The 25,464-nt window shown below is 37.9% G+C and overlaps 1 protein-coding gene across 1 annotated transcript in view; it reads right to left on the bottom strand.

Annotated features, from left to right (window-relative positions):
• The window catches only part of PLD5 (phospholipase D family member 5), a 185,793-nt gene that overhangs the window by 95,042 nt on the left and 65,287 nt on the right, over positions 1 to 25,464 (bottom strand). Inside the window, 1 exon segment of the mRNA XM_035900260.1 lies at positions 11,948 to 12,084. Coding sequence (XP_035756153.1) covers positions 11,948 to 12,084 — 137 coding nt within the window.

Here is a 25,464-nt window from a genome sequence, read left to right as displayed (position 1 = left end):
ACACAGCAAGCACTGACTCAGTACCTGGAAAGAATCTCGGCTCCTTTCCTTTGTTTGCACCATATTTAAGTCTTGGGCAAATACAGTTACCTTGATTTTCAAATTATCTAAAATTTATCAGCGGAGGTACTTAGTCAGAGTCCTGTACAAAGCTGCATAGCAGCAACACAAGCCCCTCATTAGCTGGGTTATGTCTGTTCAGCTCATCTGAGCAGCAACCCATTAGTATTTGCCACAGCAAAATATCCTAACATAGCAACTTCACCGAGCCTCTCAGATGATCAACAAATATTGTATAAACAGCCACTGTCATATACATTAATTAGGTGGCAAGATGTTTTTTATTTTATTTCTGCATTCAGCTTGTGACCATGTAAGTCCATACAAAACCTTTTTTTTCAGGCCTGAATATTACAAATAAATACTACAGGGACATTTAGAACTTCTTTTTAAATGACAAAATGTATGCTGTCCTTGTATTTCCTTCCACACAAGCACCGATCACCTTATACGTCCACTTTGTAACTGTAAATAGCAACATTGATTTGGACTGAATAATGATATATCAATACAGAATAAGTGGGAAAATGATTGCTACCTTCTTTTCTCTTGCCCCATGTATCTTTCTAAAAGGCCCCGATTATCTTGGTGTGACTTGGGATGGATAAACGTGTTAGTTCACAGTTGTAGAAACCAGTCAAGAATCAAGATGATATTTCTCCTCATAAATAAACATGATTTTATGGTGCTAACAATACTTTAATGAGAATCTTCTAAGCTCTATTCCTCAGAATAGGAACAAAAGGATATTCTATGATGTTGACATTTACACAATGCAACAATCCCTTAAGCTTAATTAACTCCCTTCCTGCCCAACAAGAACAAACAAGACTACTTTGCAAAACAATGAAGGAAAATCCAAGCTAAAACCTTTAGTCAGCAACTATTTGAAATCAGCACTGCAAATTCAGCAGATGTAGTCAAGGTAGGAATGGTAATAAAAATCCACAGATGAAAAGAATAAAGTACTCAAAGTATCCATTCCCAAAGGACATTGCCAGCACTCAAATTACAGAAGTAAGATTTTATGGAAGTGTTCCAGGACACCTTCGGAGCACTAAGATAGGTTTGACTATTGTCTGTTGCTTTTAGGTATTTATTTGGTTTTGGGTTTTTTTGTTATGAAAAGGGTAATTAAGTTTAGTCCACATAGAATTGCATCTGGTTAAAATTGCATCTGTTAAAACTTGTCACGTTCAAGTTAAAATTTGGGGGGGGTGGAGAGGAAAGGAAGATTGATGGGTGAATTTCTGGCCAAGATTAAGAAAGTGATAGAACCTCTTTCCAAAATGGACACAAGCTATGTAGCTTGGTAAAGTAGTACTTTTATTTCTACTAAAACAATGTTTTAGTCTCATGCACTTAAAGTAAAGAATCCAAAAAAACCAAGAACCCAAACCCCCACCCTTTCAGATTTTAGCAGAAAGCATTAACTGAGTTATTAACGGGTAATTACTCTGTACAGGGAAGTCTATGGAATATATTTTAATAGCAGCATCCTGACTCTCAAAAAAGCCCTGAAAATATCAAGTACTAGAAACATTTCTAGCTGGAGCACTACCACGTGCACATGCCCAGAGCAGTACCTCTGACACAGAATCACTTGGCTGCTCATCCCAGATATTTGTGTGATTCTTCTCAAGAGCAACTTTGAGCCCCTTGCTGTTTTTCCCCTTCTAGCCAGTCCTGAACAACTCTTTTCACACACACACAGATGAGTCACTAGGAAAAAGAATAGTTTGTGTGATGTCATACAGAGGTTATACGTCTACTGCTTTCCCATACCATTCCCCAAAGTTGCTATAGTGATGGACTGGCTCCAGGTTGTGGCAGCCTGTCTTTGCCCAAAACCGGAAGGTGTTCAGGGTATCTTTAAGGTGGCTCACATACATCTGTAAAACACACCAGATGCGGCAGCTCTTGGAGACTGTTGCCATCCCAGTAGCGCTGTCTGCATGCTTGAGAAGACACTAGTCCAGCACTTCAGCCTCCATTGCCTGTAATACGTCACCCCTAGCATCCTCTGGTGCCTTTATTAAACCGTAAGTCTGTCTACTCTCCACCAGCATCTGTAATGAACTGCAAAACATGCAACTGCCAAGCTGATACAAGTGACCCAAAAAAGGGTGAAAAAAGGACTAGTGGTTTTGACAGTGTTTGAACAAAAACCAAATAGTGCCTGCCTTCCTTATGCTGGTGGTACATTCACTCTTTCTTTAAAGTTTTGTGATTAGTTATGAAGCTTACACGTTTTCATATTTTGCTAAGCCATTGGTAAAACTGCATTTTTCTGCTATACTCAGCCAATAGAAGCTGAGCTCTAAAATTTATTGTTTTAGAGACCAATTCAAGTCCAGCTGACTTGAGGAGGTATTTCATAAATGGCAACAAAGAAAACTAAAAACTCATTTTATTTTCGCAACAGGTTTTTTTTAAGAAATATTTTGGGATATCAGTGAAGATCAATTAGCTATATACCAGCCAAACTGACAAAACATATCAGATTATCACCTGTGGTCATATGTATGAGTACAACATATTTATTCCTAGGGTTCCAAGCAGATCTAGAAAAAACAGTAAAAAGTCAAAGCCAACACTTTTAACGTGCCATTAAACATCCATCAGAAGTTTAGTCTGAGGCAAGATGAATCCTCCCTCTCATACCAGAAGGCATGCAAATCACTGATGGCTCTTAGAGCCATTTCAATACTTAGTGTGTGAAGAAACCAGATTTGAACATACCAAATTATGATGCTATCAGTCTTGAAAACTCCCTTTGAGCTGTATGATAATTTTGCAGTAGTCTTATCTGGAAAGGACTGGTCATTAAATAGAGAATAAATGACAGATAAGGAATTTCATCTGGCAGATGCCAGGGCTTGTATTTGTGCATTATTTTTTTGTTCTCCACTCAGGAAGCAAATTCATTACGGAAAAAAACTAAAAAGTAACACGAAAAACCACTAATGGTAGTAAAATGAATCAAGACCTCCAATGCATTTTTTCCTCTTGGTTAAGACAATAGGATGTAAGCTGAATAAAGGAACCATACTCATACTTTCCTGATTTAACAAAAGTCATAAACAGAGAGGTTCAGCTGCCCAACACACAAGAGTACTTTGTATCTAAAGCATTACTCACAGACAGTGATACTGTGACTAACTAGAGAGACATGGACATCGGGAGACCATATGAGAGACCATAGAGAGATGCCTCTGGCTCCACCTATATCAAAACCCATATATTAGTATGAGGAAAACCAACCAGGAAGAAAATGTGCAGAATAACAAGGACAATGCCGAAAGTTTCACCTAAGTATATTTTCCTGAAACATGCACAGAGCATCTGAAAAAAACAGACCTAACAAACTTCAACCATCAATTCTCCTCCATGTCTCTCTGCAGGGCATTAACACCACAAACCACTGCTGTCTGACTACAACCTCAGTGCTACAACTGGCAAAGTGTGCTGCACGTGGCTGAGAAAGACAGCCAGCTCGAGCCCACCCAGCCAAACAATACCAACAGCTCTGGCATAATGCTCAGGCTTCAGCAGGCATCACAACTGCTTATTTGTAACTGTGGCGCTGCCCTGGTGCTCTGGGAGGCAGATCCAGCCGTGTATTCAGCAGGTCACCAAAGGCAGCCTCTAGCACATTACACTTGTACTCGAGGAGTATCAAATCACAGTAGCCGAGAGGACACTTACTGTACCATCATAGGATTAGACACAGAACTCAACACATCTATTGTAAGATGACAGGGTAATAAGTACCTTTTTTTGTATACTGCTTTGAGGGTGGAGAAACAATTAAAAATAAATGGTGTCACTGGAACAGCTTCTTGCTAGGATCTGAGGCAAATTCAGCCGTGGCTGAACAAACAAGTCACTCTGAAACAGAGCATGAATTCAGACAGATTCTACGAAAATTTTAACGACTTCTAATGCCTTTCAGACAAGGGAAAGGAAGAACGGTTTATCAGGGAGCTTTATTAAGTTGGATCGCTATTCTCACCAGGCAGAATAAAAACCTCTGTGAAATTCTGCTAATCAGTCTTCAAGATCATGACAATGACCAGTAATTTCAGATTTAACAACTCTGTTTAGAGCAGGCTTACAACATGGTGAAGAAAGTGACCTTGAGAATCTTATGAGTCCTGCTGGGATGAAGTCATGTCGGTTTTCTGAATACATTAAATTAAAAAGAAAATAAAAGATAAAAAAAGATACATTTGATCATAGAGAAAGCCAGCAAACTGGAGAGAAAGGCTACTCTAGCACACAAAGTGTTCCTTTATGCCACCTGCATTACTCAGGGATCTTTAAGTCATTGGAATTTGATTTCTATTAAGGTTGGAATATTTTCTCCAATGAGAGTTCACAAATTCAAAGTCATGAAAGAAGAAACAAACACATACTTAAATATATAACTTCCAAGAACACAAAATATGTCAATCTCTGTATTGCATCCTAAACAAAGGTTAGCATGACAGGATAAGCTGCCTTAAGGAGACTCTAAAGCACTCTGTCTTCAACTCCAGAGGAAACCATTAGATTTAACTGAACAAAAAGTAGGAGAAAAAGAATGGTTTGTGCATTTGAACAGAAGGAATTGAAGCCCAGACCTATTCAATATGATGTGATTAATGATGAACTATCTACTGGCAGCAATGCAAGCAGAGTAAGATCTAAACAGATCATTAGTTTTGGCACTGATTTTTTAATTTGTGAAGATGTTCTTTATAGCTGAAAGTAAATGCAAAACAAATTGACCCTTTTTTTGTATCAGTGCAGGAACAGAGGAAAAAAAAATTCTTACTCTGTACAGATATCAAGGAACTGTTAATACAGTATCTTTTCCATTAAAATACATTTTTAAAAATGAAAAAGGAAAAGTAGGAAAAGTAGACCTTCCTCCTGTGCAAGTTTGTTGAATTACTGATTTCCCTCTCTGGCTCAGAATGTTGAATGCCTTTGCAGGAAGTCCACCAGCTCTTTGCAGCGTCCAGCCACAGAAACCTCAATTGTAAGGGTATTCTTTTTTTGATGTAAAAATAAAAATGACTGCAAATAGAGATCATCTTAAAAATTAAGTGGTTTTATAGCTCGTTCTGTCCATCACCCCAAAACAAGAGGACAACAGTCATCATAGGATTGTTTAGGTTGGAAAAGACCTTTAAGATCATCAACTCCAACTGTTAACCTAGCACTTCCAAGTCCACCACTAAACCATGTCCCTAAGCTCCACATCTGCCTGTCTTTTAAATTCCTCCAGGGATGGGGACTCAACCACTTCCCTTGGTAGCCTGTTCCAATGCTTGACAGCCCTTTCAGTGAAAAATTTTTTCCTAGCATACAATCTAAACCTCCCATGGCGCAACTTGGGGCCATCTCCTCTTGTCCTATCACTTGTTACTTGGGAGAAGAGACCAACACCGACCTCGCGACTTCCTCCTTTCAGGTAGTTGTAGAGAGCAATAAGGCCTCCCCTCAGCCTCCTTTTCTCCAAGCTAAACACCCCCAATTCCCTCAGCCATTCCTCATAAGACTTGTGCTCCAGACCCTTCACCAGCTTTGCTGCCCTTCTCTGGACATGCTTCACCACCTCAGTGTCTCTCTTATTCTGAGGGGCCTAAAACTGAACACAGTATTCAAGGTGCGGCCTCATCAGTGCGGAGTACAGGGGCACGATCACTTCCCTACTCCTGCTGGCCACGCTATTCCTTATACAAGCCAGGATGCCGTTGGCCTTCTTGGGCACCTGGGCACACTGCTGGATCATATTCAGACGGCTGTCAACCAGTACCCCCAGGTCTTTTTCCGCCAGGTAGCTTTCCAGTCACTCTTCCCCAAGTCTGTAGCATTGCATGGGGTTGTTGTGACCCAAGTGCAGGACCCAGCACTTGGCCTTGTTGAAACTCATACAGTTGGCTTTGGCCCATTGATCCAGCTTGGCCTGATCCCTCTGTAGAGCCTTTCTACCCACAAACAGATCAACACACCCACCCAACTTGGTGTTGCCTGCAAACTTACTGAGGGTGCACTCGATCCCCTCGTCCATCATGTTGACAGAAGGCATTTTTATGCTGAGTGGCATAAGTGTTTTGTAAATAGAAATCTTCAGTTGCTCTTTAACAGGCTTGTTTTCAAAATATGAGCATCCTGTTCTGTTTAGACATTTAATTATTATGCCTGTCATAGTTTGTTTATTAAATAGAAATCAGTCAATATAAACCTCGCTATGTTCAGAACCCACGCAGCACAGAGAAAATCTCCCCCACAATCAGCTAGGGGCAAAGCACTTCCAAGGTAAACCAACGTAAGCATGTGCTGCAGTATGCTTGCTTAATAGTGCTGCAAAATGGTGCTGGTGAAATAGCAGAGAGGAATTGAAGAAAATATTTATAAAGCAATAGAAAAAAAAATCAATTGTGGACTCCAATTGTGGGCTCTCTCTCACAACTTGAGAATAAAGAAGCATCTATGAAACTGAAAGCAACACATGTGACACATAATAACTGATCAATATAAATAATTACTGTATACAGCTAGATTTAATCTCTGGAACTCAGTGCTGCAGGGTACTGTTGAAATCTAAAGCTTAGCATTTCCACAGGAAGATTCAGCTCCTCTGCAGGACATCAAAATTATAGAGGATACAAATCCGTATCCAAAACCAAACCATTTCCAAAGCAAACACAAACACTGCCTAAGTATCCCCACCAAGTTGATATGTAGCAGAATTGGCCTCCCTACAATCACCAAGGGAACTAAATAGCTTTGTCACTCATGTCAGACAGAAAACCAAATTCCTCCAACACAAATCCAAACACAGAAGAACAAGTGCCTTTATGATAGATTACTCTGAGGACAAGAGAAATAATCAAAACAGCAAAATTGTGTCACTGGAACAGAATGCAAGACAATCCACCTTGAACACATGTACACAAAACAAGAAAATCCTCCAATTATCATCAGAGAAAGGCAAAAACAAAAGTCAAAAAAAAATCATTATGACAACAGTTTTAGTACACCCTAAACTTGGGAACCATGGAAAGTAGCTACTATCACTTTCTTTTCCATCTTGCTGTTCCTTAGCCCCTTTTAAGAGACAGGGCCAAATCACAGCCAGAAGCAGGAGCTATGCCAGCTGCTACTACCGCTTCAATGGATATTGGAAAAGGCAGTGAGACAAGCATAATTAAGGGCATGTGCAAGCTCTGCAGGAACCCTAGCATGACTATCAGCAGCAACAAGCAGGAGAAGAGGCATACTGAACAGCCGAAGTAACTGGTAATAAATCAAAATGACCTTGGTTCAAACACTTTGTATAACAGAGACCACCCTCTCAATAGCTGTAATTTCTTCCGTTTCCCAGATTGCCATTTTTAGAGTTTACCAGCCAGTTTCAACAAAGCCAAGTAAGTCTTGACCAATGTTACGTCAGAGGCTAGCCAAGATCTATTCACAATGGATCAGCCACTAGAAAGTACTGTTTTCAAATTACAATAATCTAATTTTATAGATGCAGTGTCTAATGGAACCACAGCAAGACAGGCAAAATTCCCAGGCTGCTAAGTATATCCTATTAACCAGTCTCTTCCATGAGAGCTGTCTAGCAACATTAACATGGATGTCTCAAGAGTATTATTTGTATCCCATACCAAGCACAAACCGCAAAACTGCAACTTTTCACAGTCATTACTACTTTTTTTGTTCCTTCAAATGTCAATCAGTTGACATTCCTTTTAGTAAGAAGGGTCAAAAGACATTTCTATTTTTTAAGTCCAGCATTCTGAAATCAAATTTTGTAGAAAGAAGCCAAGAGTGTACAGCACCCTCTGAAGTGAAAAGCTGCCTCTTAGCAGACCTGGTCCAGATGCAAAAAACAAACCAGAACAAAACAACCCCCAAACCCCCAAAATCTTGTCCTTTCAGTCAGCCAGTCTCTCCACATACAATTCACAGTATGAAAGTTGTATGGCACAGTGTAAGTAAGCACAAACAGCATTATTTAATCTAAACCAATACAGTTTTCCAGTCAGTAGAGTTCAGATTATAATTTCAATTCTGAAGATAGAATTTGTCTGCCTGATAAATTTTACAGACCTTCCTCCATCTCGCCCTGGCTCTTTATTTGAATTGCAATGTATCTATCAGTATAAGACACAGTAATTTTTACAGCAGTGCTTGGTAATTAATCTGGTAAGTACATTTATTTACCCTAACACTTGCCCTCAATTATTAGGACAGGGTCATCAATTCTTTTAAATTACATATTTGTATTTTTGGATTACAACATGCAAAGCAAGCTGAAAAAATGTAAGTTTCTGTATCTACATGTCAAAAGACAAAAAATTTGATTTTAGTAATTTCTTAGTTAAATCTCAAATATTCAAGTTCATCTTGAATATTCTACTCAATATTATTGACTATCAAGTTCTTCTGTCTGTATAACAAAAACAAAATGGGAAATGGTTTGCAGCCTACAGAAATCTGACTTCACCTTGTGGTAGTCATAAATGACCTATAAGGCAAGATGCATTTCAATTCTCAACCATAGGCTCATAAGCCGAGTTTTTCAGCAAGAAGCTCAAAGATTACAAATCATAATTCATAACTTTATTTTCAAACATATTTTCATTTCTTCTAAAAGTGCTCTTTCCTATGCACTCTTTTAGATGGATGGCAACAATCCCTTCAGTAATTGGTGAAAACATGCAAAAAAGCCTGCTTTTCCACTTCTCTGATTTGTTTTTGTTACAAAGCCCCCAAGAGAAATAAATACATCAGTAAAGAGAAAGGTCTTTTTGGCAACCTATGCAGTAAGTATTCCTTATGTAGTAAGAGTTTAAGGAATGATTAAGAGAAGAGGAGCCTCATGTTGAATTACAACAAGAAGATCAGAAAGGCTGCATTTGTGTTCATGAACAATACAATCACAATGACAAAGAAAGATGTAGGCTTTACTGTAAAATACTGCTTACATCACACCTCAATGATTCCTCTCTCTGGCTACAAAAAGCTCTAGACTTCTAAAAATGTCTTTCTTTAACTTTCTCTCTTTCTCTAAAAAATTCTCATTTGCTATTTTTTGGCATAAGCTCAAAAAATTTCTAGCCAAAGAACTACTCTAGACCACAGCTAGACATATTTTCCTTTCAAATAAAAAGACAGAAATGAATTGATTTTCAGAAGACGGAAGCCTTAAACAAACCATCAGTGAAGTTCTTCTCAAATCAATAGCATCCTTTCCCATCAAGCTTCTTCACAAATTTTATCAATTAGAAACAAAAAAGAATTCTAGGATCATATACATAAACTTGTATTTGACGTTCATTTAATCTAAAAAAAAAAAAAAAAAAGGCCATCTATTACCATTCTGCTTCAGCACATCCTGCAAATGTAAGCGCCTGTTCCTGAATTTCAGTGGAAGTACTCACCCAGCAGAAATATAAGAATTCAATAATTCTTGTCTTACTTGTTAAAAGTGCTTATCCCAAGTACTAAATATATGCCACGGGCAGCAATTGATCTTAAAGCACTTCAGTTAAGTCTGCAATATATTTATTACATAAAGGAGCCCAGTTTCATCATGTAGAGAAGGATTCAATGTTAGCAGGTAGCAGCTGCCAGCACTTGGATACTGTTATTAGAAATGGTTTAGGCAGTTTATACACACAGCATTGATGTGCCTGCTGGTTCAGGCATTAGGAGCTGGATCATGCATTTGAATCACTCTGTGAAAGGCACCTTAAAAATAGAGTTGGGATCTGTGATCACTTTTATCACTATAAATGCAGAGCGGTTTCATTGACTCTTATGTTTAAAGTCAATGTGCTGGGTTTATTCCCAGGCTCCTCTAACACAGTGCAGGAGAGGCAAGAGCAACACATGCCAACCAACAAAGAACTGAGCAAAGGAGAGTATTCTTTGGAAAGGCAGATTGGTGTAACCCACACAGAGAGACAAAAGCAATTCATCTCCTACACATGGAAAAAATAATATCTCTGTTTTCCATAGCACTGTACATCGCTCCTACTCTGATTTTTTTTTTCCATTTTAAGAACACAAAGTGAAGAATATTAAGTTCTTCCTTGGCTAGGCCTATGCAGCTACCCAGAAAAAATGGAAGCCATTAGTTGCTACAACTAATAGAAGAACATGGTGCAGTAGTTGTGGTGTGTGTTGAAGTCATGTGCAGCACATTGAAGCCAATAAGCAGAAAGACTTTCCCCTCATCTGACCTAGTTCTGTCAAAGATTCACACATGGAGATATTTTGGAAGGCAACAGTGAAGAATACCTAAGACCCTGATGGGGAAAGTTAGCTGAACTCTAGAAAATTCAAAGATATTAGAAGGCTGCCCAGAACTCTAGGTGTACAAGAAAGTGAATAGCTTAGGGCCAAGCCATTTTGCAAAAAGAAAACAATGCTGGAAAAACAGCCCCAGAAGGATGGTTGGTTTCAAGACAAAGCTACCTGGTGCTGCAGGTATGTCCTATTTGAAAGAAGCTACAAATTTAAAGAATATCTTCCTGTTCCCTTTTTTTTTTTTTTTAAGCATCATGTAAAAAATATTGTGTAAATCCAGTATAATTGCAAAAACATCCAATTTCCTGGATTGTGAATTGCTGCTGACTGCACTGTGACAGGTGCAGTATAGAAAGGCACTGTCCCCAAAGAGTTTTCACACAACATCAACAAAGAATAGCGAAAATAAGGAGAAAAGGCTCAAAGAAACATTGATTTTTCATTACATTATTCTAAAAAATAAATAACAATTACCTCCACCTCACTATATACCCAGCCATTGGTAGCTGGGTAGATTCCGTACAAACAGCAGAACAGGTTGCCCAGGAAGGCTGTGGCATCCATCCTTGGAGCTACGCAAAGTCTGACTGTGCGCATCCCTGAGCAACCTGCTGTAGCTGACCCTGCTCTGAGCAGCAGATGGACTGGAAGATCCCCAGAGGCCCCTTCCCACACCAGCAATTCCCTGATAGATTAGAATGAATTTCTGAGAAGTTTTGTAAGGATTACTGTTTTTCCACAAAATTAACCAGAGAGGGTGCTCTACATCCAATTTAAAGCCTTGAAAAAAGCTGAATACAATTGTGAATGAAGACTACAAATGTTTGTTATATCAGCTTTAATGTTGGACCAAAGAGGACCTTGGACATTACCATGCCGGAAAAACATTGGTCGTCACTGATGAACAGATTCATGGAGGAAGGTGACAGTGAGGAGCAGCAAAAGGAAATTCACAGTCTGGAAATGAAAGACCCCAAAAAAATCTAATCACCTACTTAAATCTCAAGTTAAAAGATATACACAACCGTGGCTGGTGTCTGAGGCAAATCTTAATGCAACATAGTCAGTACTCCAGTTTTTCTGACTGTATCACTAATTTTCTTCACAGTCCCTAGGCAAGCCACTGTGTCTATTAGGGGAGTGCGACAAACAGGAATGTGTAAGAGGTCCCCCTATATAAAAGGGGCAGCAGTCTTGGGTCAAAAGTGATCAGTGACCTTCCTGCAAAAAGAAAAAAAGCTCTCGATGAAAGGCAGACATGACAGAATTGTGAACTATGTGAGCCACCTCAGTACATTTATTGAAATTTAATGGGCTTTGACCCAGGCTTACAAAATAATTGAAATAACACAAGGGTCTTGCTCAAAACATACTGCTAAAAATAACTTCAAAAAGTGTGCTTTATTTTGTCAAACCAACCTCCAAAACCAGAAATTCAAAAGAAGAAACCATTTCTTCCTCTCTTACCTACTCTTCCCACTTACACCACAGGACTATGGTAATTACTGCATGCCGTTATGCAACATATGTTCTTGTCCACCCCAAAAGAGAAGTTTTGTTTGTTACCTCTTACCGACAGTTATTTTGACAGTTCTTTTCTGAGAGTCCATCCTCATCTTCTCCCATAATATCCACTGCCGAAAATATCAGTGCAACCAGAATTGCAAAGCAGCATACCAGTGCAAAGATCACAATGCATCTTTGCTGGGACTGAAAGAGATTAAGATTAAAAAAATTTTAATGGTGTGAGCACATTCCAGTCAATGACCTGAGACTCTAAAACTTTTACATAAGATCTAAAATTCTTTGAAGATCTTACTGCCATAGCTGTCAACATGTAACATACCTCAAGATGAAAACACTCTCAAAGTTCTCCTTCAGGTATAACCTTGAGATGTATTTTAAATCTCTCAGATGTTAAAAAACTCACGTCGCAAATAATATTCATAATTTAAACTGTTTTCTGTTTGTACCACAAGGAAAGCATTATGCATTAAAATAATGATTCTGACATTAACTATGTATTTTCTGATTGCGCCTCACAGATAAAGTACACACTTAGGATGGCACTCAAAAGTCTTGAGAGTTTTGTTGTGCTTGGCTGAAATAAAACATGTCATTGCAAGAACACTGAAGAGCAAAGTCATTTTGGTTTTTTGCCACACAAAGTAACTGACATTGTTACCCGACTGTCACAGCAACTGAGACACTTTGGCAAGTCCTTGCCCCACAGTACTTACAGTGTACAGAAAACAAATTCACAGATGATAGATGGGATTCAAGGAAACAACGGGAGACTGTTGCTCAATATGACAGGCAATGCTCTCCACAGCTCAGGTTAAATATTAAAACATGGCATAGCACTAACTTATTCTACAATATGAAATTCTGCAGTACTAAATCAGATACAATTGTGTAAACTTCCTAAAGACAATATCTTGACATGCAATTTACATAGCTGCATGAATGTAAAGTATATTTTATTCTGACACCAAATGTTCAAACACGTATAATGTGTATTTTTCTACTGAAGAAAATTTGTGCAAAACCACACATATACATAAAAATGTAAAAGTTAACTTCTGTTGCCATAGTTATTTTCTTAATTTTCATTATTGCCCTGTAATTAAAATTTCACATAAAGAAAAAAAGCTTTATAAACGAATGGGAAAGTGGGAACGTATGTGGGAAAAGAGGAAAAGCGTAAGGGAAAGGAAGCAGCATCATGCTTGCAGCTGAAAACCAACTTCATAGTATTTCCATTGTTCCTGATGTTTCGTTTAAGAGGTATTAAGTTTCAGAGTAATAAGAATGTTTTCCGGTATGCATAAAGAAAAGGCCTGACTTTTCTATTTAAAATAAGCTTCCAAAACTTCTAAACTAGTGCACATGCCAAAAGAAACCAGCTCACGCATTTCAGATCAAATCAGATATAAGCATTTTATTCCAGTCTGTGAAAATCTAAAACACAGCTAACAACTTCTTCAGACAAACAGGAACAACTTTTCTGAAATTTAGTGAGAAATGTACCCTTTTACCTAACAGTAACACTGAATATGTCACTTAGGTCATATGTGCATTTGAAATATAATGCATATTACACACTTTTTTACATGTCAAATACATGTTTAAATCTGTGTTTTCTAATACATTACCTAAAATCTTACAAGAACGCAGCACAAGAAAATCTTCTTCAAGCATTTGCAAAGCCTACTTCTGAAATAAATAAAATTTGGCCTTTTTTTCTGCTGCTAGGTATAATCATGGCAACGTATGAAAAGAATTAGAAATCACTGTCTTTGGGTGTCCAGGAGTAAGGCTGCAGTCAGACAGACGCACAGCAGGACTTAAGTGAAAAATGTTAAAATGTTGCCTCATTGCCTCATACTACTGGCAAGAAAAACTAAGAAGTGCCAAAGATAATGAGATATTCAGATCTGGGAAACTGCTTTATGCCATTTCTTCATGAGTCTGGCTCACACACTTGCTAAGATGACCGTTGTCTCATGCAGAATTTTACAGTTCTGTAACATATTTGCAGAAACTGTTTGTTGCAGCTTCTTCCAAGTGCTGAGCATATCACCATGGCAGCAAGACAGCAAAGCTACTCCCATACCAGTAATCCAAACAGAGCCAGGGCTCATTCTCCAGCCCCTAAGAGCAGGGGATGTGACCCATCGTGGCTCGCAACACTGGCATTCTTTTTCCTCCCAAAACAGGCTAACTGTAGCTGTTCTACTCACTGGGAACAGTCCTTAGTCCATATTTTGAGTAAATTTGCAGCAAGAAGCATCCTAGCTACCACACAGTGTAAAATACTTCATGTCATTGCTCCAGAGAATAACTCCCATCTTCTTGCTGTGGCACCAGGCAAGCAGCAGAACAACTGCAGAGAGTTGCAGGGACATTGAACCAACAGGGAGGAAGGAAGAGATGGTTCATTAAAGGGAGTCCACAGTACTTCTATCACACACCGTAAGTCATAAAATAGCCCTAAAACCCTTTTAACTAGCTTAAAACTTCAGGCCAAAAGCTATAAAAAACCTATAGTGTATCAAAAATTATATGGTACCACAAGATGGAGGAGGGGAAAAAAAAAAAAAAAAAAAAACAGACAGGGAAAAGGGGGGGGGGGGGGGGGGGGGGGGGGGGGAAAATAATTCAGAATGGATTCTCGTATTAATTTCCATTATTCTCCTTTAATTCCCATTCCACATAAATTTGGGGAACATATTCAAGGCTTCTTGACTCCTGTGCTGTAGTTGAAATTTCTATAAAGTTTAAATCCCTGTTCTTTCAGTTCTGCATGCGTTACAGCTTGTCAAGCCCTGCAGTTTGACTGACTGCTTCTCACTATAAGCAGCACAAAGTTAGCACCACTAATAAGACCACTGCTATTCTACCAGCACTAAAATAAAGACAGAACCGCACAAATCTAATTTACTGTTCTTATTTACACAGATCTTTATATTATGCATTTGTCTTTGACAAATACAATGGATTAGTTATTTCCTTTTTCTTCAGTATCAGCTTAACAGCGTGGTTACAAATAGTGTAGGGGACCTTTTAAATACACACACACACACACACACACACACACACGAACTGTGACAGCAGTACTTTTCTCTGAACTAATGTCAGCATAAAATATTAAACAAAACAAAGTAAAAATTCCAAGTTTGTGATTCTCTTAACCCTACTCTTTTAGTCACAGGTCTGAAGGGTCAAGAAAAGACGATTTCAAAAAATTTATACAGCTGGTAAGGAGGATTTTGAACGGTTTTACAGTTCACCTTGAAATTAATTCTGCTGAGTGGTGATTTTTTGATTGCTTTTATATGTATATATTACATTAGAAATGAATACTTGAATAACACTTAGATTCAAATTGATGTTTATATTGGAAAACAAAGCATAAAAATAGCTACTGGCACCAAACAAGTCTTCTGAGCCTTTCTTTTGACAATGGTAATAAATCTTAATTTTCATTCACTAATGCCATAATGCAGGCAATCTTCTAATGGGCTTTTTCTAATTAAAATAGATTAGAACAGGCGATGTCACTGTTCTGTTATAGCATCCATGTGTGCCTGTGTGTATGTGTGTGTGCGCATGTGCAAGCAATAGCAGGATTCTTGAAAGAATTCAAAATAGAAGAGCTCATGCCATAGACAGACTAGAAGGAATCTGTTCGATTTGCTCTTCAGGCTCTTGCGTCGGTGGGCTTGGGCAGACTGCTTGATGCTATGTCGTTGCGTATCCCCTTGGCAACTGGGATCCCTCAGAGCTTATCAGACCTATCCTCCTGCTTCCTTTAGTAAATGCCTAAAACCACTGTGTTTAAGCTTTCAGTCTTCAACACTTAATTAGAGAATACAGGGTCGGGAGGGACATCTAAAGCTTATATAGTCCATCTGTCCATATATACAGTTAATGTATACAAATATTACTTCTAACAGATATTTGACAGACCTGTCCCTAAAAATCTCCAGTTGAAAGAGAGCCTACAGTCTCTTTAGGCAACCGATCCCACGTGTTAGTACCTGGTGCCTAGCTTAAGTGTCTTATGCTGCAGTAATTTTTTTTTCCTTCCCACACTTGCTGAAAATGGAGAACAGAGTATTTAGTTCTTTCCTGCTGCAGTCTCTTGCATATTTAAAGACTGCTAGGGATGCTAAGAGGCCTGGGCCCAGAGCATCTACTAGCTTGACTGGACCTGTCAGAGGACAACCATGGCTGAGATTTAACTCTTAACATTATGGAGATCTGTCTACTGTAAGCCCAGAAATTCTGGTGCAGGAGAGAAAGATTTTTTCAGAGGTTATGGAAGATTGGGAAAGAAACTCCTGTAGGAACAAGGACTATGAAAAATGCTGCTATTTTCCATTTCATGAGCAAAATGTGTTTCTTTCACCTGCCTCATCTAGCTTAAACTATACCTACGTTAAAAAAAAATAAATCCACCAAACCACTGAATTTACTAAAACAAAGCATGGTATTTTTTCATGCTGTTATACTCCAGGTAAGTAAAAGAGCAAAAGCTGCACAATGGGTATGCAGTGTAGTACTATTCAGACTAGATTTTAATCTGAGAAGGACCCTAGCTGTTTATTATTAAGAAAATGGACGGTCTATGTCAGTTAAGGTTGCATCAGAGCATGTGCTACCCAGACAGAATTTAAAATAAGAGCAAGAAACAAAAAGGCTTCCATCTTTACTGCACTTCCGTTGCTCAAAAGCCGTTAAGAACACTTCAATGGCCCATAAAGCTTTCAGTTTCTTCACAAAAAAGAGGTATCTCTGTAACACACTGTTTTTAATCAGGAATTTACTTTTCCCTCAATACAGCACAAAAATGTCCTCCTCTCCCCAAACAGGAGCCATGAAATCTCAATGCTGCATCTACTGAGAAAACTGATTGGGTAACAACAAAACATGTCATGGCTTTGAGCTAGTACTTCATTTTTATACCTGTTTAAAGAATAAAGGAGGTAATATTTATACAGCATAGTAATACGGAGTTCATATCTGCTTGTCAGAACCACAGAGGCTCTAACAGGTAGGTTTTCACATCTGTCGTATCAGTAGTCTGCTCTTTCCTGCAACATGTCTGAACACCAGTGTGAGAACAAAAGCACTCATCTTCAACACTAGCAACCTTTTCAACAGCTCTTAAAATTCTGCTTATGAGCAGGCTTTTACGGCGTGCTACAGCACATTTGCCAAAGACAGCAACAAACCAGACTTCAAGAATTAGCATAATTCTTGGATTAACCTTGGTTCTTAAAATCATTATGTGTGTTTATTAGAGAAAAGCATTACTATAAAGACTGTTTTCTATTAATCTGGAATCCATATACAGTAATAATCTTCACTGAAGCCTTCAATCTCCCAGCTAGTAAGATTAATACTTAACACTTAAGTTCCTATTAAATAAAAATAAGGAGAAACTGATCCAAGACTGCTAAAATAAGTTAAATATTTTCAAATTGTCTGCGCCTAGTGAGCTTCAGCCGTGGATATTTAAGGATCTGGCTGAGGCTGACAGAGAACTTTTAGCACTTACCTCTGAAAACTCACAGGCATGAGTGACGTATCAGAAGACTGGAAAAAGCAGAAATGTTACCCCTATTTAAGAAAAAAAGGTGGGCAGGCAATAGAAGTTGGGAAATAATAAACTAGTTATTTTAACTTTAATCTCTAGAAAATGCTTGAACAAGTAAGTAATGAAGCTATTACACCTAAACACCAAGAAGGTAAGAGACTTTGTCATAAAAAAATCACATCAATACATTTTTATTTCCATCCTCTCTAGTCACGAGCCCTATTATCCTGCTGGACAAGCTGAAAATAACATATAATTTGATCTTTAATAAAAAAAACTTTCTTACAAACCACAGAAACCTTGTCCAGATTATTACAGGAGAGATATAAAGCTGGTTGTAATATCATGCTCATTGAAAAAATGGGAGGACATTTTAGAAAGATTCTGCTCCATATCTGGTTTTGTTCATATCTTCATTAACAATCTAAATTACAGACTAGAAATGAAATGTGCTTGTTAAGCTTTCAATCAAAACAAAGCAGCGCAAATTGAAATTATGCTGGAAGACTAGATTAAAATTTCAAAACATTCTTGACAATTTAGGGGGTATGTTAAGAAAAATAGGTTAAAAGTCAATTAAGGAAGAGAAAAGAGCTACCAGCAGGTAGGAGCAATCAGTTGCACAGATACAAGAACTGAGAAACCATTAGGAAAAAGGATAATCAAGATGATTGAGGCTGGAACAGACGCTTTAGGAAGACAGACCAAAAAAGGATAGGAGTCCCTAGTTTGGAGAGGATTAAAAATACGACCAATGGGTATAAAATCATCACAAAAGCATAAGGTATAGTGAAGGCAAAATTATTATTCACCAAGTATCACAATAGCAGAAATAGGGGATGTTTACTGAAACTTGTAGGAGTTAAGTTTCAAAAAGATTAAGTCCTTTTTTATAAAGTGGATATTGAGCATCTGGAATTTGTTGCCATGGGAGGCTGTGAAAACAAACAGCAGCAGCAGGTTTAAATAGAGATTAGACAAAGCCTCCAAAAACATGTCCAGAGCAGATGCTAGAGGAAACAGGCAGGGATGTGCGCTCTAATAGAGATGATGGGGGATGTGCTGTTGCCACTGTTAGACACACAGTACAGGACTAGATATCCCGTGGGTCTGAGCAGTAGGATATGTTTTCTACACTCTTAAATAGCTTCCTTTCTCCACACAAGGACCCACAAGTTATAGTGGAGTACAACCTGAACATGAATCCGTCATGTCTCACACTGTTGTGTTGACTTACATCTCTACATGCTGGTATAATGACTGTACTGCATACAAGGCAAAAATAAGCCTTACCCTCTACTTCAACTTGGCATATTTTGTTCACCTTTCAGGACTGCATGGAGACAGTTTAGAGAAAAATGAACAATAAATATTTAGTCCTATAGCTACCACGGAAAGAGGAGATTCAAGAGTTAATTCTCCAAACGACATTCTTTAATTTCAGTGTTTTTCAAGCAAACAAGGCATATGAAGTCACACTGTCTGCCCAGTTTCTTTTGAATCTGTATTTGAAAGAAAGATTTATAGAAGTGTAATTATCTCAGACGTTTTATAAAATCCAGTATGTAGGTAGACGTGAGAAAGACTGAGAAAGACCCAAATTAGTGCCTCTACCAAGCGAAAGAGGGACCAAAGTTTTGCCTTCCAGCACACACACAGCTCTGCACCATGCAGCTCATGGATACAGGGGTGGGAGGAATCACTGCCACAGCAGCATACTGAGGGGTTGAGGGCCCTGAGCGCGCACCTGCAGCGAAGCAGCTGCATTGGTTTCACTGCTCACTGAACAAATGTTTGATCCAACAGGTTGGGCATATAACACATAGACAGACACGTTACTATAAATAGAAAACCAATAAACTATTTGGAAGAAATCCAAGGCTTTAGGGGTTACTTATCCGACCCTTCTCCACACAAAGTGCTATATTACAGAGAGCTATTAACATTCAGAATACGAGCTCTATAAGGAAAAAAGGGTTTCCAGCACATGACCAACTAACCTTGAATGCATTTTGTTCACTGGAATTGGCATAAGAGGAGGACTGAAAAGCCTGAATACATTTGAGTGTTCATGTGCCATTTTCCCAATATTGGGCCCGACTTCTCAACATGATATATTGACTCGAGTCTTCAGCATAATATAAGACAGTATTATAGTTTGGCAATGCCAAAAAAAGGTCTATCCTAAAAATAACGGTCTACACAAATCCAGTGTCTCCTGTTAAGGGGGGGAAAAAAAAAAAAGTATCAAACAATCTGAACCTGGCCTGAACAACAAATTCAGAACACTATCAATACCTCATTAGTACAAACCACTGTAAATAGCATTTCTATATCCTGATATCTCTTTACACACCTTTAAATCTGGGGCCTCAAAGTAAGGACTGTTAGCAACCACTAGCATTAGACCCATTACTTCATCAGGAGTTTTTCAAGTAAAAATTGCTGTGCTAGAGGAACCTATAAACAATTTCTTTTTGGATCTGCATTTCGCCATATAATAAAAGACAAAGGACCTTTAGAAAAAACAAACCAAACAAAAAAAACAAACTCAAATGCCAGAACCAGCGGCAACAGTATTGGATTAACATTTTGGGATGACCAAAGAAAGATAGGTTGTAACGTACACTGAAGAGAAGGGTGGAGAGAAGAAAATAAGTATGAAGGGTGGGAGAAATTATATACAATATAATGCAAAAACCCAACAATGGAAGTCCAGGGTTCACAAAGGAAGAGTTGGAAAAAAAAAAAAAAAGAAGGAAGAAGAAAGATAAGAAAGAATGAAGGAAAAAGAAATTATAAAAGATAGACACAAGAGGTAGAAAGAAAAACTGAAAGGACTGGAAACAAATATAAAATTGAAAACGTACAAAAAGATATAAGAAAAAAAGGTAAGAAAAATCATATTAGCCCTGGAAAGTCTACAAACTAGAAACCTACAGCTAAGAAGAGTGTTACTAACAAATATACACATAAAGTGCTTAACTTAATATATTAGATCTTTTATGCACAGATAAGAGACATGCTATATTCAACTTCAGTTCACAAATATGATTAAAATCTGAACTCAGCCCTCTTCAGAAATCAGGCGAAACACAGCAAATAATAACTAAGCAAACAAAGGTCTGTTATTTCCCATCAAGAACTGGATCCTGCAAGGCAACACTTTGAGAAAGAATGAAATTAATAAATACATCAAGCTGCAAGCTATTTAGTATATTGCACAGCAGTTCATTTAAAATCAATTCCAATCATCGGAGGACACCTGGCTGGAGGGATCTAGCAGATGATACAAAGACTGGCCTATAGTCTACAAGTCCAGGTATCAGCAGGTGCTGTGGTCATCTGATTGCTAGCAGAAAATGCTCTTTGCAATTTTACACCCTTTATGTATCACTCTGGAGTCTACAGCGTAGCAGGCCAAGCAGTTAGAAAGCTCCAAGTAGTAGCCCTACTTCTCTCCACACCTTGCTTAAATTTCATGTTGACAGCCTTAACTGCTAATGGAAAACTACACCAGAGCCTCTTCAAATCAGAATCTTCTGCAGACACTGAACAAGAAACTGCAGTAACTTTCCATATTGCATCTGCCTCTAGCCAGCAATTCTTTTGTTCTCATAATCAACTGCACAAAAAGTAATAGTCTACATTACCACTGTCTTTTACACGCTTTGTTGGCATTCACCATATTAACATTTTTCAGCTAACACTGACCCATGAATTTCTTAAATCTCTTCTGAAATAAACTGTTCATTGTGGACTTTCAACTTCTAATCTAAAGATTAAATATGTTTATAATGAAGCAAAATGGAACATTTTAAATTATAAAGAAGGGGAAAATTACACTTTTCTTATTAGTTGCCAGTAAAACATGCTCAAAACTTTTCCCCTTTGACATTTCAGACTCATTTTAAACATCTCTCCAAGAAAGGAAGGACACCCCACATTTGAAGTACTTGAAGTCATGCATTTAACAGGCCTAACACATGTTTCAGGCTTTGTTTCCATTCGGTCACCTTGGAACACCAAAATGAGCTGGAGGACTGAAGCGTCAGTTTGGCTACAATGACTCCAGAGTGATTCCATCCCCATTCCATTGGATCAGTCTAACACATGTTGCTCTGACAGCACAGTTCTGCCCCAAACTAGGCAGGATGGCAGTAACTATAGGACAGCTTTAGCTCTTCAGGTAAGGCTCCTAAAGGAGGAAAATATAACAGCTATAGAACAGGTTCTAAATTTTCATCAATCCTGTCATGCTACTAAGGCATGTTCCAGACTAAGGACAAATCTTTTGAGACGATAACATCCAGCAATTCAGAACACTTTAACGGTCTGAATCCAGGACAAGAAGCATTTGGGGGACAGAGGACAGGACAGGGTGTTCTCTGGCTAACTATGGTATTTAGCATTGCAACATCAAAGAATTTGAGGCTGCCTGGCAGAGGGGATCAGCAAAACGTTGGGCAGCTATTTTGTGTGCACACAATAAACCATTTTTTACGTTCAAAGGAGCTTTTAAGAGGAAATACAGTAAACTTAACAATGCCAGTGCAAGTATGTCCACAGATCATTCCATACCACTTTGGTACCCAAAAAGCACCTAAACGTTTTTGTGGGTCTTACCCGTATCTGTGCCATGTTCCCTGAAAACAGAAAGTATTTGGAATGTAAATTCTGGTTAAATTAAGGACAGTTATAAAATGTGTAATTTTTTTGTGCATATATATTATTAAATATGTATGTTTATACACACAAATGGGCACCTCATAAATATAATAATGACTGTTAACAGCCAACACAAATCTATTTCTAAATCACATGGAAAAACTAGTAGTATGTAAGATTCAGTTGTATATGTTTATTTGCGAAGGCAAACCAGACCATATACAGATGAATACACTGATTTGATACTTGTGATCTCTAATTTAGAAATGGTAATGCCTCTCTCATGTTTATAAGTAACTATCATTTATTTTTGTACTTCAGTAACTGTGGGGAAAAAAAAACAAACTAGTGACATAGTTAAGTAACCTAAAACACAGCATCAACTACAAAAATCATATTTCTTTCTTGAAAGTGTTTTATCTAATGATACCACTAATAAAGCTGTAAGCTAAACCAAACAAAATTTAAAAGTCATTAAGAAATTTTTTTCCCAGTGTTTGCATATGTCATTTTGGCACATTAAATGATCATCTGTACAGTCCACTCAAGCTTCTTGCATACAGCCGTTCATTGTTTTTCTAAGATTCTTTCAAAAAGAGACAAGACCAAAAAAAAAAAAAAAAGACCTAAAAGTAAGAAAGCGATGTAGCTACTGGCACATAAATGCCATCAGGGAGGCTATTAAGACACAAATTTGAGCTCAAGTGCAGTTCTGCAGCACAACAAGCTCACCACTCTGCCTGGAGCATGTTTTTTCTTAGCCAAATTAACAAGCCAAAATACATTCCCTTAAACTTTTTCCACTGAGATCTAAGCATTTCTTCCAGCGATTGTGAACAGGCTAAGAGCGTGTGTGCCATCGATTACAGCAACATCACATTAACTCATGATAAAGCAATCATTCTACAATGAAGGCAGGTGGTACAACAGAACCCAGAGGTACTAACTTAGTTTGCTAGATGACTTGCCAGTTTCCCTTTCATAAAGTGTAAAAAGCAAATTAAGAAAATTTCAAATGATTTTTTTTTTATTTTAAATAGTTTTTTGTTACTCATTCTGATGAGACACACTTAAGGAAAAAGTTTTATTAACGCTATTATAAATCAACACAAGTTCATGAAATGAAATTATCTCATATGGGAAGCATTTATTTTTAGCTCATTCTGAATTTCTAACTACACTGTGAGTACATTTTGAAATAATAATTTGCCATTCTGCCAAGCAAGTTAATTCCACTGTCACAGAGAACAGAACCAATGTGACATTCACAATAGGAAGTATATTCTACTTTAAGGAGAGAGAAAGGAAAATAAAGAGAGGCTTATGATCCATACCTAATCAGAGAAATAAAGGTAAACTAGTTAATTACAGTGGTTAATTGAATCTGAGATACACTTACTTTCTTATGACAGACTTGAGACGTAATTTATTTACCATGGTTTTTTTATCCTATAAAATCCCGTGTTTGAATTAAATGACAGTATTCGTAACTTCTACATTTTAAGTAATGTTACTTGATGGATTATTCCTTTACCGACTGGACAATTTGTAACATTATGAGTAAAGATGGGACTGCTGTATTAATTTTGGCTTCTGGGAACTCAAACTTATATACACAATACTGATCATTACTATCACTTTTGGAAATGGGAAACAAAGATATTTGGCCCGGATCATTCCTTGCCTGCCCAATGCTTCGAAAAAAATTCTCTATGTCAAGATCCCTGAATTTCTGCAGAAAAGGAATATGAGATAAAAATCTCCCATCCTTGGCATCTGACACTGGTCTGTGATTCCAAATGACACTTTTTATGGTGAACAGAGGACTAAAGAGTGGGATGTCACCAAGAGCAGCACCAGCCCCTACTCTGCATGCAAAGCTCCAAGGTAAAGAAAACCATGCTGGAAATACCACTTTCACATGCAGCCCACAAGGGCAGCTGACTTCCCTTGGAGGGGGGCCCAGGGGCTCAGCTTTGCTTTGGTTCTTCTCTGTTTCAGAGTTTTTTTGCGGGGGATGAGGAGGGGTGGTTGTGGTTTTGTTTCGTTTTTTAATGAAAGCACTTCCTAGCAAAGCAAGAATGATTTAGGTAAGGAAAAAGCCAATTCCTCAAAGTTTTCAATGACTGGAATGTCTGGTGCTAGCTATTTATAATAATTGTTAATAATAAGTCTTATTGATTCAAAAATATTTGGTCAGAAAGGCTTTCCCTGAATCACAGCAAAATAACAAAGATTTGAATATTTACAGTGAGAATAAATTTATAAGCACACATGAATATATAACAAACAAAAAAAGAGCACCAAGAGAAAGAAAGTCAAGAAACAAAGAGCAATGGGCCATTAAGACCTCCAGTCTTCTACTTCCCCCTACCATAATCTCTTCCTGTAGGAGATCTGTTACAGTGTTCTCAGTAAACCTCATCACTGTAGGAGTATTACCCCTAGTGGAGTTGACACACACCATTATGGGTGGAGGAGATAAAGACAAGAGAATCAAGTAAACTGGCCAAAGTAAAGTGTTCCTGGATGTCCACAAGACAGTAAAATAATTCATCACTGTCATGGTCTCACTCCCACTAACAAGCCCCCACACTATTCTGCCATCTTACACATTTCTCTCTTCATACAGTGCAGAGAAAAGTCCACAAAACAAACACCAGGCTTCAAAACCAGTGGAAGATAACAGATATCTTGAGGGGAGTGCAAAAAAAAATCAGCACCAGTGGGATTCAGTTTTGGTAGGGTCAAAGAGATTCATTTTCTAGAGAGTGCTGCAACCGTGCTCCTATACCAGCAGAGTGCAAAACTACTCTACTCTGATTTATTTTTCACCTCTTGTTGGAATTACCTGATACATCTTCCACCAGCAGCAATGCTCCCCACTGTCAGCCCTTCCTGTGCTGCCTTATCCCCATATCAATAAAGTCAGAATCTTTCCGGTACATTGGGATATGAAGATGTCCTGATTTACAGCCTCTTATCAGATTTTGGTTTTCTATCTTGTGTTTCTCATTTATTATGTTTGCAGAAAAGGCTTTGTTCTACTCTTCTCTTAGTCTAATAATATATTACAGTATTATTCTACTGAATTGGGCTCCTTGCTTGTTGGTCTATTATCTAGTCAAAATATTTATTTTGGTTTTCTTACTCTGCTTATATGAGAAATAAATTAGTTTTTTAAAATAATAATTTCCACAACATTATACATAAGGATAATCTATCAACATCATAACTGGCTGAACATACATTAAAAAATGTTAGCTTGGCTTCCTATATTTTCTATTTTGTCTTTGATTCTTTTTTGCGTCTAAGTC

Source organism: Egretta garzetta, unplaced genomic scaffold, assembly GCF_000687185.1.
Source record: "Egretta garzetta isolate BGI_Z169 unplaced genomic scaffold, ASM68718v1 scaffold248, whole genome shotgun sequence".
NCBI classification, from domain to species: Eukaryota; Metazoa; Chordata; class Aves; order Pelecaniformes; family Ardeidae; genus Egretta; species Egretta garzetta.
Note: the sequence above shows the minus strand (reverse complement) of the source record. Positions and strands in the feature narration are given on the sequence as shown.